Here is a 20,602-nt window from a genome sequence, read left to right as displayed (position 1 = left end):
GATTACTGTTAAACTTGCTGTAAAGAGGAGCTCTGGGAAGTTGTGGAAGTTGGTGCCTATATGATGTTGGCCACAACGCCTTGGAGGTAACAAGAATGACTATCCCCCCAGGTTTCTGAGCTGGACTGCTAGGATTGCTTATGTCAGGTTTCTGACCAGGCCTGAGAATTTCCAGTCAGGCCTGAAAAGACCTCAAATGATGACTTGTTTTAAAGCCCTTTGCAGCCAATCCTCATTGTCACTAAAATCTCTGCCCCCATTTTGCCCCTGTGCTTAAAACAAAAACTTGGCACTCTTGACGGTGATTCCCAGTGAAGAACAGGCATCTGGTTTTGGAGCAGTAACCACTCTTGACTGCAGTTGTCCCATTCAGGCAATCAGTGGTATTAACTGAGTGCTTATTATATGCAGAACACTGTACTAAGTGCTAGATTCATTATCATTAACAGTTTTCAACCCCTTTTTCCAAGTAATGTTCATTAAGCGCTTACTGCCTTCCAGCCCTGTACTAAGCCCTGGGGTAGATGAAAACCTTTCAGTTGAACACAGTCTTTGTCTCACGTGATGCTTACAGTCTTAATCCCCTTTTTACAGATAAGGTAATAGGCACAGAGAAGTGAAGTGACTTGCCCACGGTCACCCAGTGGACAGTGGCAGAGCAGAATATGTGCAGGATATTTCTCTAGGTGCAGTGGGAAGTTAGACCAAACAAAACATGGACCCTAATAGAAGACTTAAAACACTCTAATTAATTGCAGTAAAAGAACACTAACTTCCGGCAGAGGATTCTCCCCCACAAATGAAACAAGTCGCTATAGCAGTTAGGTTGAACAGCCTACCAGTATGGAGAAAATGGATTTTACACACCAATCATTTAATGATTCATTTGACCTATGTCAAAGGCATGAAGGCTTCTGTAAGAAGCAATTTTCCAGGGCTTTTCCTTTTTAAGTCTGACTCCCCTTGGGAAATTGGTTTTCTGTAGAACATGACTATTTGTGGGAGGGGGGAGTGAAATTTACTTGGTTTTTCCCTAGGTACCACAGTGCTTCTTTAAATCGACAGATTTCAGTGTATCAGCTCAGGTTGGGGACTTGGAGAGCAGTAATGATAATAATGATGTTGGTATTTATTAAGCGCTCACTATGTGCCAAGCACTGTTCTAAGCGCTGGGGTAGATACAAGGTAATCAGGTGGTCCCATGTGGGGCTCACAGTCTTCATCCCCATTTGATAGATGAGGGAACTGAGGCTCAGAGAAGTGAAGTGACTTGCCCAAAGTCACACAGCTGGCAAGTGGCGGAGCTGGGATTGAAACCCGTGACCTCTGACTCCCAAGCCCAGGCTTTTTCCACTGAGCCACGCTGCTTCTCTAAGGGCCGTCAGCTTCACCTCTCCATTTTTTGGGGGGCAGGAAGAAAAGTTGTAGCTAGCCAGTGCCCTGGGACCTAGCCTCGCCTGACAGTGGATTTCCTGGGCCTGATTCGGATCGAGCACTCTGGGCTTTTCTGGTTTCAGCTGGGAATGTGTATTCAGGATGCTGCCCAACCCTTCCCTGAGCCAGTAATTAACTGCTAGTCCAACCTCCGCCCCTTTTCTTTTCTTTTTGTCCCTGAGCCTCCATTCTGCCGTTTTTCCCCTTCTTGCCTCCAAATCGAGTTACACCACTAGCTCAATATTAAAAGTTGGCACCCCTGCTGTGGAAAAGGAAGTGAAAAGGAAGGAAATTAAATGGAGAATGTATATTTTATCGATAGGTTAGAAGACATCTGTCATGGAAGCATGCGGGACGGGGTCCATTTTAAGTGGAGAGTGCATGACTCGTTAATTTCCACTCAGGCTGTTGTGATGGCCTCTGCATTAGAGCAAAGTCTCCATGGGAGTGTCTTTAACTGTTGTGCCTTGAATGACCTACAGCTGCCCTTCTTATTCATGTGCTCAACCATGTGGGGATCATTTGGCATTCCTGCTGGCAGTAAATTAATGCTAAGTTAAAACTAAACTTAAGTTAAGGTGCTTGGGCTGGGAAATTCCAGAAGAATTGAAAGTCTGTGCAAAGGGGAAATAGTCATTTAGTGGAGCTGTTGCTCAACCCTACCATAGTAAATAGTAAGTAAACAGTCCAGCTTTTGTCAGGGTTGAGTCAAGCTGTATAATAGAGTGGCTTTCCGATAGCGCTTTGCTAGTGAGGGCTGTAGGAGTGATCTAACTGCAGTTGGAGGAATTGCTGCTGGAGACAGATTTTTTGATGTGGACAGTAATGAGGAGAGAGGCAGCCGTTGGGCCAGAGGTAAGGGTGAGGGCAGAGATACTCAGGTACACGATGAAATGAGTATAAATTAAATTATTTTCCCCTAGAATGTAGACTGACCTAAAAGTCGAGTTCATTCCAGTGGCTAATACAAGTGGTTTGGAAGTGATTAATTCACCGATTTAATGCATTCAGCATTCTTTGACTTATTCAAAGGGTTCTAGCATTTAAACTTTTCAGATTACTATTAGAGTAATATTTTTTGAGCTTGTGCGATTTGGAATTGAATTAATGCAGTTCATATGCTTGGATAACTAAAATATTCAACCTTTGATTATTTGTTCAATGAATCAAATTCACAGATAATCCAAAGCCCTCATTTTAGTCAGTGCAGGGAAGCACAATGGCCTAATGGAAAGTGCGTGGGCTTGGAAGTCAGAAGACCTGGATTCTAAGCCAGAAGCAGAATCAGAAGAAGATTGAGAAGCAGTCTGGCTCAGTGGAAAAAGCCTGGGCTTGGGGGTCAGAGGTCATGGGTTTGAATTCCGGCTCCGCCACTTCTCAGCTGTGTGACTGTGAGCAAGTCACTTCACTTCTCTGGGCCTCAGTTACCTCATCTGTAAAATGGGGATTTACTGTGAGCCCCACGTGGGACAACCTGATGACCCTGTAGCTACCCCAGTGCTTAGAACAGTGCTCTGCACTTAGTAAGTGCTTAACAAATGCCAACATTATCATTATTATTATTATAAAACCCAGCTCTGCCACTTGCCTGCTTTGTGACCTTGGGCAAGAACTTCACTCATCAGTACCTCAGTTTCCTCATGAGGTTAAAATCCCCCTCCCTCCAATTTTTTAAATTTTTTATGTGAGCCCCATGTAGGGCAGGGATTGTGTCCAACCTGATTATCTCGTATCTACTCAAGCACCTAGTACAGCCGCTGGCACATAATGAACACTTAGTAAATACCGTAATTATTACTTCTAACCTTATATCAGGGCCGGTGACAAGAAATTTAGTGGGAGAACAAGTGATGGCTGATTAGCAAGTGAAATAATCTTTTGAATAGGCAAGAGGTGGCTATAAATTAATTTTAGATACAGATTTTTATATCTAATCCTAACCAAGAAGTTTTTCTTGGGTAATTTGGGAAGAAAATTAGAGATTATGAATGCATCGTATGATTATTGATCTATTTCATTGCAGTCATTCAGAATTGTTCCAAAATGGTTAGTTCCTCTTTTAGTCTATTTGTAGAAACCAGATATAAAAATTCAGTAGCATGACAGAAGTGCTTTTAATATTCAGCATAACAAAACTTTAACTGACTCCTATTGCAAAATCTCCCTGTCGTATGTTTTGGCTGTTGTTTTTTTCTTTGTTGTTGGGTGGTTTTTTTTTTAAATTTTGTGTGTGTGTGTGTGTGTGTGTGTGTTGCATTCCTGGGTTCCTTTTTCTAATTTTGTACTTTGTAGTGTTCTTGCTCAGTGTATGTCACCTATCCTCTTATTTTCCTTTTTGTCTGGTATCTCAGTTGAATGTAATGAGTACTTACTATGTGCAGAGCGCAGTACTAAGCACCTGGCGAAAGTCAGTATAACTAACAGACACGCTCTGCCCACAGGTAGCTTTACAGTCTAGAGGGGGAAGCAGACATTATTACAAATAAATTACAGATCTGTACATAAGTGCTGTGTATTAGGAATCTATGTTGTTTGGGGCACCGTTCTAAGCCCTGGCTTAGATATAAAAAAAAGTTTAAGGTGCAATCCCTGTCCTTGAAGGGGTTGGCAGTCTGAGTTGTGGAGGACAGACTCATAAGGAATAAATAGGCAAGAAAAATTGAAGGAGGCAGGCCCTCAGACTCCTCATTACTCTCGACCAATAGTCTGTTGATAAACTACCTCATGTAAGGTTTTTCTAGGCTTCACCCCCCACAGGGTCAGGAGGGAAGCAGCCCTGACTATTGGGTGTTTTCCCCGCGATCCCCTGTGACCCCCGAGAGTTGATTACAGGGAGGAGACTCCAGCTAAGTGGATCCTCTTTCTGCCTAATCTCTGCCGCTCTCCTTTAGGCTGTAAACTCCTTGTGGGCAAGGAACATGTCTACCAAATTTGTCATATTGGACTCTCCCAAGAGCTTAATGTAGTGCTGTGCACTCAGAAAATACAATTGCTGTCGCAGAAGTCAAGGCATCACTTCCGCAATATTGGGGAGGAAGGGGAAAAGTCCCCCCACTGTCAGGCAGCTCCTTGAGTCACACCCTCTGTGGACTCCTTACTACTGCATATAGTGAGTTATCTGAATTTTCCAAAATGAGAAACTGAGAAGAGTATTTTTAGTTCGAAACAGAGAAGTAAAATGTCACAGAGAGTATTCTAGTTTCCACCCTTGAGGTCTTTGGGTATTTGAAAATGAGTTGCCAAGAGACGGAAGACCTTCAGGGCTCCTCAATTATCTGCCGTGGTGTTACCATCTATTGGCAAGTTGGAATGAATGCCGGTTCAAGCAGTCATGGTATTTGTTGAGGCTTACTATGTGCTGAGCACTGTTCTTTGTGCTTGGGAGAGTACAGTACTAGAGAGGGTGGACACGTTCCTGCCCATTTTGAACATGCAGTCATGAGGCTGTTCGTCCTGCGTGCTACATCTCAGGTCTCTAGATCTCTCAGGTTGGAGGATCTCCAGGGCCTTTAGGTAGGACGTATTCATGTACTCTTTTTTGTGTGTGTTCTTTTGCAGTGACCTTAATCACAGCACACAGTATGTGCAGGGGCTTGCACTCTGCACCCTTGGCTGCATGGGCTCCTCAGAAATGTGCAGAGATCTTGCGGGAGAAGTAGAGAAACTCCTCAAAACCTCAAACTCATACTTAAGGAAAAAGGTAAAACCGGTAAAATCAACGCCGCATCTTCGAAGGGGGCAGCCTGGAGGGAAGAAAAAAAACCCAATCAGTCAGTAGTGTTTATGGAGCGCTTACTTTGGGCAGAGAGCATTAAGTGTTTGGGTGAGTACAGTACGGTTAGACAGGATCCTTGCCCACAGGGAGTTTACAATCTAGGGGTTGAGGCGGGCAGACAAGAAAATAAATTACAAGTAGGAGAAGCATCAGAGTGTAAGTGTCTTTTGGGTAGGGTGCAGAACTCTTTCCTTGTGCATTGGATCAACTAGTGTGTTCCCGCTAGTGGTCCCTCAATTTGTTTTTGGAGAATTGAAGGCTAAACACTTCCTAAAGAGGGTCCCCATTTCTGCCTTGCCTGTTCCAACAGGACTCCAACTTAATACTTTTTAAGAATAAGGTGGTAAACCTATTTTTTTTTTAAAAAAAAAACACCTATATAGGAAGAATTTGAATGGTACCATGTGGGCTATATATTTTTTGTGGTTCCTGCCAGTCTAAATAAATTTAAGTGGTATTTTATTGGTATCCTGAAACTCATTATAAGGTACGATTTTAAAAGTCCAAGGCACAATTACACACATTTTTTAATTTAATTTTTTTTTTCAAAGGAGTAGAATCCCCACTAAACGGCTAATGCATTATAAGCAAATCTTAGGCTCTTATGTTTCTCAGTAATAGAGCCAAAAATTTAACCAAGATTTATAGACCATTAAGCTTGTGGCTCAGTGGAAAGAGCCCGGGCTTGGGAGTCGGAGGTCATGGGTTTGAATTCCGCCTCTGCCACTTGTCAGCTGTGTGACTGTGGGCAAGTCACAACCTCTCTGTGCCTGTTACCTCATCTGTAAAATGGGGATTAACTGTGTTCCTCACGTGGGACAACCTCCCCCAGCGCTTTGAACAGTGCTCTGCACATAGTAAGCGCTTAAATACCAACATTATTATTATATTGAATAAGCCGTTTTGATTTTTTTGAACAAGTGCATTCGCTCATGTACCTCACATTTTCTAACCGAGTAACACCTAGTTTTCTTGTTCATTCAGTCTTGGCATCTTCTCTGAGGCTGCCAAAAAGTGAATCATTTATGTTGTGGTTTACTTCTGCTCATTGTTACTCAAACCAGCAGCTCATTTAATCTGTCAGCAAGCAGGATGACTGGGTACAAGAAGTCTGAGGGTGGAAAGCCTTCAAGTGTCACAGTAATCTTTTTTAACCATTTGGATCTTCAAAATGGTTATTCATTGCATGCTTTTATTTTTTTTCTTTATACCCACTACCCAGATGCATATTCAGTTGGAGTACAGCTTCCTATCCTATACGATGATGTGCAGTGAGGGGCGGTTGGAATCTGGGTGGAAGTGAAAGAAGTTTTATCTGTTATTAACATTAACTTTCAGTGCCTTGCATTGTCTGGTGACTATCCCTTTCTGTGTTCCTTCAGGCACCATTTTGTGGGAAATGTCTAGACATTGAAAAGACTAGTCATCTTGTCTACCTTTTTAGGTTGTTTTTTTTTCTCCTGTTGCTTAATATCTGATGTAGCTTGGGATGGGACAAACCTTCAGATAATACAATAATATTATGATGTTTAGTAAGCACTTACCATGTGCCAAGCACTGGGGTCTGTACAGATTAATCAGATTATGTGCAGTCCCTGCTTCACAAGGGGCCTGCTGCCAAAGAGGGAGGAGAAATGTATTTTATACCCATTTTACATATGAGGAAACTGAGGCAGAGGAAGTTAAGTGACAGTAGATGAGTAGTGGACCTGGGTCTAGAACCCAAGTCTCTTGTGTCCTCTCCACTCGGCCACATGGCTTTTATTGTAAAGTGAATGGGTGAGGATTTTACATAAGATTAGTTGCTGTGGCCAGGGGACTAATCTTGTGGTCTCTGTTTCTTTCCAGGCAGCTCTGTGTGCTGTGCATGTCATCAGAAAAGTTCCCGAACTCATGGAAATGTTCTTGCCAGCTACCAAAAATTTATTGAATGAGAAAAACCACGGTAATGTCATCTTGGGATGCATGTCATACAGGGGTTCCCAGAATTTCAGGCAAGAGGGGTCACTTAATAGTTGGGCCACAAGTGAAACTCCAGGAAGCAATAAATATCATGCGCTATATATATATATACTCTGACAAGCCACTTTCCAAACGCCTACTTTTTAACCAGTATTAGTTATTATTGACTACATTATGTGAACCGCACTTACAAGTGCAAATTTATCTTTTGTCCAAATGAAGTGCATCATTATGACCAATTTATAAAACCAATGTTTTGACATGAGAGTTGATAAAACTGTAACCGAAGTAACAAAATATTTAACATGACACTCCATCAAGTTTAAATCAGTACTTCTCGTTATTTTGGGATCTTAACGAAAATTATTACGCTTGATATTCACAACTGCTTTCATAGTGCTGCTTGTAATAAATTCACCACCATTAAATGGTTTGTTCTTGGTCACAATTTTATGAGCCAAGATGAAACTAGCCTGCCCTTGAGTTCATTGCCTTGAGTGATTTTCTTGAAAGCAGTTGGGTGGAACTGCAACTTATCTCTATAGTCCTAGTTTTTTGCTTTTGCTGATGACCCACAGGTGCATTGTAAGAACATTGGTTTCTCTCATCATGATAATTGGCACACTATTGCATATGAATCAGACCTTTTCATCTTTTTAGACAATAAATAGGAATTACTTTCCCATTGCTTTGAAATGTCCTATTCTCTTCAAGAATGTAATACCTTTTTCCCAGAAATTCCGCATTTTAAGCATAAATAAAACTCCTGATGAGGAAAGGTTATAATGGTTGAGAAATTACCGTGATTGGCCGTAGGCAGCAAGATGGGGATTTATTATGTATTTTTTCCAAAAGATCATGTTTCTTCACATTGCCTCCAAGGCATAATTGCCCCACACAGATTTCTAAGAAGGGAATACAAGATAATTCTTTTGTACCTAGGTACATAGTACTGGCCACTGGCCCGGTGAGGAGGACAGCCAATCTGGTGAGGCAAGTTGACTCTTGGGTGCCCCGGGAGGAGCAGCAGAAGAGAGAGAATGAACCAAGGACTAAAAACTAGGACTAGAGAAATAACTTGTAGTTCAACCCAACTGCTTTCAAGAAAATCACTCAAGGCAGTGAACTCTAGGCAGGCCAGTTTCATCTTGGCTCATCAAGGGCCCGTTGCGTGCAGCACTCAGGATGGGTAGCGCAGCAGAAATAAGAAACGTAGTCCCATTCAAGTATGCTCCCAACCTTCCTTTCTCAAGCAAGTGCACTCTCACCTTCCTTTTCCTTCTCCACTCCTTTAATGCTTTTTGAACTCCTTTATTGCTAGCCTTAATTCTATACGACCTGCATAATCGGCCCACTCTGCCTTGATGTTACAAAAAATCATCAAAAGTAGGTTTACAGTTAAAGTGATATACCGCTCTTCATGTCTACGTGATGATTAACACGAATATACTCGTTCTTGCACTGTTGTGGTGATGTCCCAGCGGTTACCACGTCGTATCTCAGGGACCGTTGTTGGCTCTTTGAAACTGCATTAGTACCAAAGAGTGAGAAGCAGCCTGGCCTAGGAAGGGGCCTAGGCCTGGGAGTCAGAGGACCTGTGTTCTAATCCTGCTTCTGCCTGCTCTGTGACTTTGGACAAGGCACTTAAATTCTCTGTGCTTGTTTCCTCAACTGTCAAATGTGCATTCCATACCTTCTCTCCTTCCCATTTAGACCTGTTGATTGATTGATTGAGCCCCACTTGGGACAGGGACTTTTTCTGATCTGATTGCATTCTATCTGCTTCAGCTCTTAAAAATAGTGCTTGGCACATAGTAAGCGCTTAACAAATACTAGTTATTATTACCAATTTTAAGGGCAAAGCTGACTTGCTATAGTACAAGTCAATCAGTTCTAATAAAGTATATTCCCTCAGTTCCCTTGAAATGCAAGGATTATATTCTTAACAAACCCTGCATTAAGGAAAACTTATAATAGTGTGTGTGCACACCATTTTTTCCTACATTGTTGTCATGGCCTATGTAGATAATAGAAGAATTCCTAATTCCCGAACACATTCTATCCCAAATGTGTACTGAAAATATGCATTAAGGGAGAAGTGAGTATAGATAGCGTTATAAATTGGGAGGGCACCCAAAGTGCCCTTGCAGGTCATATTTGGTTCAAAGTTTGGGAACCCTGATAGAGGGGAATGGAAGGCTGCCAAATGATTGGAGCAGACATTTGGTATTCAAACCTGACCTTTTTGTGTTCAGAAGCTTGCAATTACCTCCTTATTTCAAGAGAGGAAATGGAGAACTCATTCCATAATATAGCAAAAATGTTGTTTTTTGAATAACATGAAGTGGTAGCTGTACTTGCAGGTAACCTGCAAGAAGCCTCAGAAGAATTCCACATTTTTTTCTTTTATTTACTCAAGCCTTTGTGATTTCAGTTTTGAGATCATTGAAGCAAAAACTAAAATGCTCCCTTTTGCCCAGAGCACTGTTAAAGGAAAATGATAAAAGAACATTTCATTTCTTGGTGAGCTGATTCTCAAAATTAATATTAAAGCTGATATTGAGTTTTTCACTCTTTTCCAAAGATAGGCATTTCACTGTAGCAGTCCCAAAATTTTATGACCTGAGGTGATGTTTTGACATAAGCATCACTTGGGAATTGAAAACCCACTGCTGCTTTCCATCAAAAATGATTAATCGTGTACCACCTGAGTGGGGCAGATGTTTTTCAGTTGACTGTGTCTATTTTAAGCATATCCCACGGATGCTTCTCCTCAGGTGCTTTACCAAACAGATAGAAGTGCATTATTGTTTTTCATTTGTTAATAATTTAAGCTGATTTTTTGCAAATGATAAATGGGTAGGAAAAATAAATTCTATTAGGCCTGAAATTCACCCTGTGATCTGTTTGTGAGAGTAAGGTGACTTTGTTTGCATTTGCCAGTTTATTTTGTTTTTCTTGCAGGTGTTCTTCACACATCTGTTGTTCTCCTCACAGAGATGTGTGAGAGAAGCCCAGATATGCTGGCACATTTCCGAAAGGTAAGTGCACCTTTGCATGACTCTCTTTGTTGTCAAAACTGGAAATGCAGCTTCTGAGTCTTGGCAATTTTGCAGATGTTTCTCACCCTCGAACCCTTTGCTGAAAGCAGTTGAATCCTATCGGTGGATTTAACTAATTTTCCTGCCGGAGTTGGGCACGGAACCAGCTTGGGTGGTGAGAGCTGACTGTAGGATAATCTTTTGCTTTTTTCACGGTAGCAGAGAGTTTTTCCTTTTTGACTGCTGTTACTCATACTAACATCATAGATGTCTTGTACCTGCTGTTTCCATTTGCAAGTAGAAGGCTGTTAACATAGACTTAAGTAAGAGATCAGAAATTGGATAAACCGATAGGTTATTTTTTATTTTGTCACCCTTTTTTGTTGTTGTTTTTTTGTGTTTTTTTTTCCCACGTGAACACTTCAATTTCTAAAACTGCAAAACATTGTGTTTGACCCACGGCATACTCAGTTTTGTTGTCCCCTTTTCTTATCCCTTCTGTTCATTCTAGGATAGGATTCCCGAGGCAGTCGCCAGCATTTTGTTTCCTTTCTTTTTTAGTTTAGGTTGAGTGTAGCTTCTGTCCCCTCACTTGCAGGGAAGTTATAAGTTGGAAATGGGGGGTGCTATGGGAGGGGGAGGTATTCTGAACTTTGGCTAATTGTTTGTAAAACAGTATTTGGGGACCAAACTTATCTACAGTTGAGCTCAGGGGGTTTTAGGTTATCTCCATTGAGCAGCATCTTTTTCTTTCTGATAGCTGTTCACATCTCGATTAAATTATTGTGAAATAGCGTAGTTCAACACACCTGTCCCTAATGCTTGCCTTGTATGTTTTGTTCCTCTGTCTGTTTGGAATCCTGCTGTATGTTAGAATGAAAAGGTAAGTGTCAACCCTCTTCCAGATGGTGCATGCTGGCGTTGGGCCCTTAGAAGCTATCCATCCACCAATGTAGCCATTGTAAAATTTAATACACTAATGCTGCAGCTGTGCTTAATACCATTTCAGTTATTTGTCTGATCCGGGGTCGTTTGTTTTTTTTTTGGCTAACAGTCATTGTGGTCCAGTTTTTGTCTTGTCATTTGAACTTCTGGCTTCCAAGCCAGCTTTGGATTTCAGTTGCAGCCTATTCTGAATTGTCAAAGTACCACAAAAGTAGGTTGGCATCCGTCAAAACTTACCCAGACCCTGACTCTTCCACACCCAGTCCTTTACTGCGAGGACTGTTTGACTGTCTCCTAGAAGCTCTGCTGATGGTAATCCCTAACTATGGAGCATGGACACAATATGCTCTACTTCTTTTTGGAGGAGGCAGAGCAGTTGTGGGGAGTGGGAGTTTTTGAAGGGAAGGAGCAGTTTCTCATTGAAAAAATCCTCAGAGCTAATTTTGGACTAATTCATCCAGTTGTATTTACTGAATGAATGACTAATTAAATCAAATTTGTAACTAATCATTTCCAGTGGGTTAGGGTTGAACACTTAAGGTGGTTATGAGAAGGTAGGCATCAACTGATTTTCATGGCTGCAGCCTCTTCCTTGATTATTTGTCTTTATTAATTTTGTGTGTAAAAGAGGTTAAACTAGAAACTGGATTCCAGGCGTATAGACACTCAGTCATCTGTGTTTTAGGCCTCAGATTAATCCTAGGGTAGGTGGCCTTTGAGAAGTGGTTAGAAGCTAATGCAAAATGTCTTCAAGAATTGAGGCAGAAGAGTCGGATGGAAATAACGTGGAACTGGGAATCAGTAAACCAAGGTTCTAGTCCCGGCTCTGCTACCGGTCTGCTCTATGACTTTGAGCAAGTCATTTAACCTTTCTGGGCCTCGGTTTTCTTACCTGTAAAATGGGGGGGGGAGGATAGATGGGGTGGTTCATGTGGGAAAGGACTGTGTCCCATCTGCTAACCTTGAATCTGCCCCAGTCTTTAGCAAATAATAGTAATAGTTGAGGTATTTAAGTGCTTACTATGTGCCAGACACTGTACTAAGCCCTGCGGTAGGTCCAGGGTAATCAAGTTAGACACGGACCTTGTCCCACATGGGGTTCACAGACTTAATCCCCATTTGGCAGATGAGGAACCTGAGGCCCAGAGAAGTGAAATGACTTGCTCAAGGTGACTTGCCCACAACAGATAAGTGGCAGAGCCAGGAGTAGAACCCAGGTCCTTTTAGGCCATGCAGTTGTAACATTTATTAAGTGCTTACCATTATTATTGTTACTGAGCTTTATTTTCTCTAAGTGCAAGAAAATAAGGCTATTGGAAGGAGTTGCTGTTTATTCTGAACTGTTTATTTCTGGTATTTAATGACATCTTTCAAGAGCCTTTAAAGTTGTTTGTTATACCACACTTCCACTATAAATCCATCCACAAAACTGACAATTTTTTCTTAAGACTTTAAACTCATGTGGTTTTTTTTAAAAAATTTTATCTGTTTGGTGTTCAGATGAGCCAATTTGACAGTTAACCCCTTCTTTAGGAATCATTTAGAGCCCACCCTTTTCTGGATTATAACAGTGGCTCTAAAGGTGCGAATCTTTGAATTATTAGACAAGATTAATTGCTGGAGTAATAACAATTATGGTATTTGTTAAGCGCTTACTATGTGCCAAGCACTGTTCTAAGTTTGAGCAGAGCCTGAGATCAGTGAAAACTAGATGTAAAATTGAAGTAGTTTTGGAAGCACTCTAATTGTTTTCTTTAATACCCCTGGCCCTGAATAGAGCAAGGATTGGATTTGGCTGTTGAATAGAGGGGTGGGATGGAACGGAAATGCAATTCTGTTAAATTTAAATATTTGTCAGCCGGGGTAGGTATTCAATTTGGATCCCTAAACTTTAAAAAAAAATTTTTAAATCATTATTGTTTGTATGGTACTTGTTTGACCCTGTTGTCCATGGAGCCTAAATCCGTGGTTCTCAAAAGTTTTCAGTGTATTTTAGTGAGAACCAAGGACCTGCCAGACCACTGCTCTAGTAGCTCCCCACCCTAAAAGTACAATCAAATAAACCAGTCTTCACTTTCACTACCTCAAGTGGTGAATGTTCATTGTAGACTTGCTAATGGAGAACACCAAAGAAAACCAAATTTATACTGACTTCTTCAACTTTAAATCATTTAAATAGCAGATATATTTTGAAAGTGTTGACATTTGCAGCAGAGAGGCGCTGGCTGGGAGGGTGGGATTTAGGGAATTATTCAGGGGGCAGGATTTATGGCTGAATCAGCACGTGATGGGACTGAGAAGCTCAGCCGTATGCATATTTTCTAGCATTGGACAAGTCATATTTGATTATAGTCCCAGGTTTGGAAGATAGGTTTTCACATTGATGCTAATTTACACACTCAAAATTTTTTATTTGTGCAGATCATTGTGCTACAAGTCAGCTGACAGGGTTTACTTGATTAACTTGTATCTATCCCAGCACTTAGAACAGTGCTTGACACATAGCAAGTGCTTAACAAAAAACATGATTATCACGCTTAATATTTTCATTGAATTTTTGGACTGGTATTCCCCACTGCACATCACCACCCCTCCAATGAATTCCCTTTTTCCTCTGCCCTGGCTCCTTGGTTGGATGACTCATTGGCCCTCACTCTGGCACCATCCAACCTGGCAATTAGCAAAGTCACCACTCTTGCCACTTTAGCTGAAAAATCTAGGTTGCTTTTTAGCCAGTGGCCTTGGATGACCTTGATAATTTTGGTGCAGCCGTTGTCATTGGCTGGAAAGCACCGTTTAGGGCATTAGTAGCTTTGGGCATTTGGAATTCACTCCATCCCGGGACCCAGAGCCCTTATGTACATATCTGTAAATTATTTATATTTGTATCAATGTCTGTCTCCACCTCTAAAATGTAAGCTCATTGCGGTCAGGGAGCCTGTCTCCCAAGCTGTTAGTGCAGTGCTCTGCATAGAGTAAGCGCTCAGTAAATACGATTTATTGCTCTGCACGCAGCATTCGATAAATAGCATTGATTGATAGTGGCCTCCTCACTCATGGCCTCAAGGTGTTCTTCATCACAGTATTTATTGAGCACCTACTGTGTGCAGAACTCTTCAGTAAGGACACGGGGAACATATAATTAAAGTAGAAGATCTGGTCCCTACCTAAAGGACTTAGCCTAATGGATGCCTTCAAGAAACTGTTTTCTAGTTAAAAGCCCATCCAATGGGCTTTAAGTGAATTTATCATTAGCCATGATGAAAAATGCCTTCCTACCAGCATATCGTTACCTTCTTTTCTCCTACTGTCACTCCAAGGAGGTTTGGATTAATTTTGTTTTCCTGGGTAAATTTGGCCTCAATGTCACGCACATGCAAAATTATCAGGATAAAAATAGTTATATGATCTCTTCCCTCCCCCCCCAAAACCCACCCTAAAATTCCATCAGAGATTTTGACACGGGGATTTTCAAAATTACATGCCGGAGCTAGTAATCCTACGTTCTAAAGATGAATGGGTGGAAGTCTTTCCTTTACTGCTTTTTTCCCCTCAGTGGGAACCCATTCATGGGGACTTTTTGGCATGGAAAACGAAAACTTTATCTTCTAAATAGAGTCTCCTGATGTTGGAGAGACTGTCGTGAGACTTTTTAGAGCAATTAAAAAAAAAACCCGAACACTGAACTAGCAACATCCTAGGAATGGTGAAATTCCATACAGGGTATCTCAATTTCATGAAAAATGTTTACCTGGCACAGTAATCCAAAACCTCTGTGCTTACCTAGATATGACAGATTGACTGTGCTCTATTTGAGGCTCAGCACTGACTCATCTTTATAGTTGCTGTTCACGGTATGCGTTAGCGCCGTTGGCAACCAAAGGACAGAGAAAAGGAAGAAAAAATTCAGTTGAACTATAGTCCAGTTAATTGTACCTCCTCAAAGTGACAGAAAGCCACCTTTTTCAAGAGTTCTTTGAAGCTTGCTCTTCCTCAATTGATACTCTTGAATGGGAACTTTACTGGTAGAAAAGCTTGTCTCACATTCACTTTCTTAGCTCTTACAAGTGCTCAGAGATCTACTTTGATGCTGCAGAATAACTCCGTTGATTGATTACAGTTGCTAATAATTCACCTTTCTTTATTACAGCTTGTACCACAGTTAGTTCGTATTCTAAAGAATCTCATCATGTCTGGATATTCACCAGAGCATGACGTGTCTGGGATCAGTGACCCCTTCCTGCAGGTGAGAATGAAAAGAGGCTGTTAGATAGCTGTTGTCCAGCTTATTCACACAGGAGGCTCTGTCCATCTTTTTGCCTTTGCAAAATCTGAAAACTGGTCTGGAATAGAGGCTTGGTGAATGCTAGGGAGGCATAGATTACTTCAGCTCATTGCCGCCCTTCTGCCCTGGATACCTGTTGCTCTCTATTGCAGTTCACTCTGTGGTTTTATATCTTGCTTTCTCTCCTTTTTTTGTTTTCTCTCCTCTATCTCCCTCTCCCAGTGACCCTATGAAGTCATTGCCAATATCAATGCTTGCTTTGGCCATTTCTAATCAGTCATTATCTATCTTTCTGTGCCCCCGCTAAAGAGCAGTAAACAGTGCCAGGGAAAGCTGGCTTAGGAGATCTTTTGGAAGGAGCACTGAGGTTGGAGAGAAGCTCGGCTGTAGGGAGGCTCTGAACTCCACCCAAATCTCTCACTAGTTCTTGGGCCTTTTCTCCTCAAACTCCCCTAAACCGTCTCTCTCCTGCTACCATCCAAAACAACTTCTTCCCTTCACCTTCTGTCTTTTGACATTGCTCACTGTTTAGTGTCTTGCGACCGCTTTGTAAGGCAGCCTGCTCTAAGATATTCAGCTATTCCTTGAAATTAGATTAACAGACTCAAAGCCACTTTGTGCCTGATTAAAAAAAAAAATCCATGCAAGTGGCAACCATGACTTAGCACTTTGCATTCTGTTAGTTTTTTTTCCTGTCTTCAAGAGTTCAGGCCATCAGCCAACCTGTCATTGAAATGGGAATTTATGTTTATTCTGTAACAAGTGAGGATATATTTTGCCATCCTGACTTGAGAGCGAAGAAGTAAACAGATATAATTTTGCGGGGGGCGGGAGAAGTGCACAGGTGCACAACTTGTCTATTTTTACTGCTGATTTCTTGTGAATATAACTTTCAGCCTCTTAAGTGAAAAATTTTACACCAGAATGAGGATGCTCAGGAGATACTTTGAACCAGAAAAAGATTAATGTGTTTCTATTTTGCTATGTCAGGTGCGAATTCTACGGTTATTAAGAATTCTAGGACGAAACGATGACGACTCCAGTGAAGCGATGAATGATATATTGGCACAGGTAAGGAGATGGGGCATTTGAGAGATTTGGCGATGTTAAACCATAATAATGATGGTATTTGTTAATCGCTTAATATGTGCCAAGCGCTGTTCTAATCCTCGGGGGGGATACAAGGTAATCAGAGTGTCCCACATGGGGGTCACAGTCTTAATCCCCATTTTACAGATGAGGGAACCGAGGCACAGAGAAGATAAGTGACTTGCCCAAAGTCACACAGCTGACAAGTGGTGGAGCCGGGATTGGAGCCCATGACCTCTGAGCCCCAAGACTGTGCTCTTTCCATTGAGCCGCGCTGCCTCTCTAATAATGAGGGATTTATGGGGTGGTCACTCGGGTTTGTCTTTTGATTCCCTTTGATATTCACAAATTTCATTGTTTTTTATATACTTCTTGTGTGTTTCCAGGTTGCCACTAATACAGAAACAAGTAAAAATGTAGGAAATGCTATTCTCTATGAAACTGTCTTGACTATTATGGATATCAAGTCAGAAAGCGGATTACGAGTATGTTTTTGGTTTTTTTTAACTTTTTCAGCAAAGGTTTTGTTAAGAATTAATTATTATTAGTTGGTGGCCTAAAAGACCAAAGATTTGCCGGAATATTCTGCCAGTAGTATTTACTGAGCTCTTACTGTTTGTAGAACACTGAACTAAACACTTGGGAGAGCTCAGTATAATGAGGTTTACACAGCACTAAAATAAATTACTGATGGATATGTACATAAGTGCTGTCGGGCAGAGGGAGGGGAGCATAACACGCTTAAGGGGAACAAACTCAGGTGCATAAGCGATGCCGAAAGGAGGGTTCTGCCGGAGGGCTTAGCCAGGGAAGGCCTCTTGGAGGAGATTTTTTTTTTTTTAAACAGGATTTTGAAGATGGGGAGAGTTGTAGTCTTTTGGATATGGAGAGGGATGGAGTTCCAAGCCAAAGGGAGGATTTGGGCAAGGAGTCAGTGGTTAGATGAGCTTGAGGTACAGTGAGAAGATTGGTGTTAGAGGATTAAAGGGTGCGGGTTGGCTTATAGTAGAAAGGGAGAGCCACTTGAGTGCTTTAAAGTCACTGGTATAGAGTTTCTGTGTGTGGAAGTGGTTGGATAACCATTGGGGTTTTTTTGAAGAGAGGAGAGACATGGACTGAGTGGGGTTGTTTTTAGAAAAATGACCCAAGCAGCAGAATGGAGCTTGACCGGGAGAGGGGAGAGACAGGAGGTACGTCAGCCAGAAGGCTGATATAGTACTCCAGGTAGGCTATGATAAGTGCTTGGATCTGTACGGTAGCAGTTTGGGTGGAGAAGAAAGGAACCGACAGGGTTTGGTGACCGCCTGAATGTGTGTGGGTTGAAAGAGACAGACGAGTCGAGGATGATGCCAAGGTTATGTATGGGCTTGAGACAGGGAGAATGGCGGGGTTGTCTTCGGTAATGGAAAAGTCGGTGGACGGACAAGGTTTGGGTGGGAAGATAAGGGGTTAGGGTTTAGACTTGCCAAATTTGAGGTGGGGGGCAGGACTTCCAAGCAGAGATGTCCTGAAGGCAGGACAACGTGCGAGACTGGAGAAAAGGAGCGGGAGCTTTGGGAGTCATCTGCGTAGAGATGAAAGTTGAAGCCGTGGGAGAGAATGAGGTCTCCGGGGAAATGGGTGGATAATTGGAAGGGACCCAGAACTGAGCCATTTGAGATTGCCACAAGTTAGAGAGTGGGAGACAGAGGAGATGTCAATAAAAGGCCTTGATAAGGAATATTGACTATTAGAATACTGGCTGAGTGGTGAGGTTCTGAATAATTAGAAAATGGAGAGGCATTCCCCACCTGGAAGTTTTGAAATGATATGGTGCCATTGCCATAGTAGAGTGAAAAAAGCCCATTTAGAACTGTTCTATCCGTCCGTGATGAGCCATAGCTTTTACAGAGGATTTTCCCAACAATCATATTTTCCATTCTCATTTCATTTAAAAAATAGAATGGAGTAGTTTCTGTTTCTATCTTAGTTTTTTTTTCCTGGAAGTCCAAGAACCCTTTCAATAATCGTTAGGTCCGTGGTCATTAGTAATCAAGAGATTGAGATATTTCATTTTCCTTGTTCACTAGCTCATACTTTATCCTGTCTCTGCAGGTCTTAGCCATTAACATCCTGGGCCGGTTCTTATTAAATAATGACAAAAACATTAGGTAAGTCATATATTTTAGATGTGAGCGCTTCTTTGAGGAACTAGATTTTCATTGTTGATTCTAAAGAGGTGGTGCCATTTCTAATCCAGTTGGCAGTATTTGTAGATGTAGCTCAGAAGTTGTAAATTTTTTTAAACTACCTTTATAATCACCATTTGTCACCCAGGAAGCGGGCAGGGGACTCTCCAGTAATACTAAAAATGGAAAAAATGTACCCGGGGGCCATTGTACTACCCTAAACCACCGCTTTGAAGAGACTTACCATTCTTGACAGTGGGTCCAAATCTCCACATTCTGAGGTTCAAAGAGAACCCCGACTCCGTCCAAGGTGGAAACGCCATGGAAATGAAATAATATTGTAATATCAAGTCACTGTCGCTTCAAGTATTGCACATGTGTGGGTCGGTGCAGGGTTGCAGGTAGTCTTGGACCGGGCCCAGTGGTAGGTTCTGAGTCAGGGTTGGAATAGACACCTAAAAAGCTTAAATAATTCAGATTTCATTGGGTCACAGTGGGGCATCAGGGCCCTGGAAGGGTTGGGACCCGGAGTCCTTAACACAGCTTTTTGGAGGTGGGAAGAAGGTTCAAAGATTATTTTCTAGCTGTCCGGTGTTGTTCAGGACTCACGAATTCCGGTTCATTCCACCATCTGGCAGGCCCAGGGTCACGTAAAGGGTCCAGCTTAAAGCCCACGTACCCGTTGCGCGAGTCAAACTGTGCTGGTGGGGAAAGAGAAGAGGGATAAGTGTCCCTTTTCTTGAGATTTCTGTCCGCTGCTTTACAGGTAGCAACTGGGTTAGTGTGTGGTGTGTTGGCGGAGTGTGATGTCTTGGGTGTTTTGGTCAGAAATGTTTTCTGATTTCACCCCGACAACAAATATGAATTCATGCTTTTGGAAGAAGTTTTCCTTGATTAGGTCTTTCCTAGTTACCATTGCCTTAATACTTTCCAAAATATATCGGTTCCATCATCGCCACCTCTGATTTCCAGGTAAACGTGGAGACAGATATGCCTCTGGTGAAGTCAAAGATGGGAGCACAATTCCAGAGCCCATCTTGATCATGTCTGGCATTCATTGTTAGGAAGCAGTATAGATAGCTCATTTCTAGATTGGGGGAATAACAGTCTGTGACCTCCTGCTTCTCAGGCTTCCGAAGAAGCCCTCTGTGTAATTCTGGAGAGAAGTCAGTCCCAGCCATCCCAGACTTAATCTGCATTGCCATGAGAAGCGAATACCAAATTTTATACCTGACGCCAGTTATCTTGTGTGTAATACTGTTTCATTATTTTTAGATATGTAGCTCTGACATCTTTATTGAAGACGGTTCAGACAGATCATAATGCAGTACAGAGGCATAGAAGTACCATTGTGGACTGCTTGAAGGATCTGGATGTCTCAATTAAACGGTAATTGAACCTGAGAATTTCTGAAGCCAATCCTTTTTTTTGTTTAATTTTTATCGCTCCTGAAGAAGAAAACAGATAAGTATCAATTCACAGCATAATTCTATGTGATGTTAAAAGATATGAGCTGTGTTCTGTAATAGAATTGTGAGCTTTTTGGCATCCGGCTCTGTGATGATGATCTCTACAGGCTCAATCGCATCTGGGAAATATAATTCGGCGACGAGTGATTCCCCAGTTACATTCTGTTAAGCGTGTGCCGGGGATCGCTTCCACTGCTTAAACCAGGAGTTGGCAACACTTCTGGGCAAAAGAGCCAAACTGAATCCTTTGAGCAACTGGAAGACGAAGATCCAATCATTCTAGTTAAACATACATTAAGGTGGCATACTTTATTGTTTCAAATATCTTGTCCCCAGCCCTGCTCGTGAGCCAAATCTGCTCACCAGGGACTGGGCCGGATTACCCCTCCCAGACCTGCTCAGTTGTATGAGGCCCCCATATGAGTCATTACGTC

General features: G+C 41.9%; 1 protein-coding gene across 3 annotated transcripts in view; it reads left to right on the top strand.

Moving 5' to 3' along the window:
• Nucleotides 1-20,602, top strand: part of AP1G1 (adaptor related protein complex 1 subunit gamma 1) — a 78,257-nt gene that overhangs the window by 34,929 nt on the left and 22,726 nt on the right. For 2 of the 3 annotated variants that reach the window (XM_007672279.3, XM_001509354.3), the window contains 9 exons: nucleotides 4,993-5,134; nucleotides 7,058-7,154; nucleotides 10,136-10,212; nucleotides 11,087-11,095; nucleotides 15,308-15,403; nucleotides 16,433-16,513; nucleotides 16,918-17,016; nucleotides 18,626-18,681; nucleotides 19,975-20,088. In XM_007672279.3, the coding sequence (XP_007670469.2) occupies nucleotides 4,993-5,134; nucleotides 7,058-7,154; nucleotides 10,136-10,212; nucleotides 11,087-11,095; nucleotides 15,308-15,403; nucleotides 16,433-16,513; nucleotides 16,918-17,016; nucleotides 18,626-18,681; nucleotides 19,975-20,088 (771 nt within the window). The remainder of the gene's footprint in view (nucleotides 1-4,992; nucleotides 5,135-7,057; nucleotides 7,155-10,135; nucleotides 10,213-11,086; nucleotides 11,096-15,307; nucleotides 15,404-16,432; nucleotides 16,514-16,917; nucleotides 17,017-18,625; nucleotides 18,682-19,974; nucleotides 20,089-20,602) is intronic. The other variant, XM_007672284.3, reaches the window with a different exon arrangement.

This window comes from Ornithorhynchus anatinus, chromosome 11 (genome assembly GCF_004115215.2).
Source record: "Ornithorhynchus anatinus isolate Pmale09 chromosome 11, mOrnAna1.pri.v4, whole genome shotgun sequence".
Taxonomy (NCBI): Eukaryota; Metazoa; Chordata; class Mammalia; order Monotremata; family Ornithorhynchidae; genus Ornithorhynchus; species Ornithorhynchus anatinus.
Note: the sequence above shows the minus strand (reverse complement) of the source record. Positions and strands in the feature narration are given on the sequence as shown.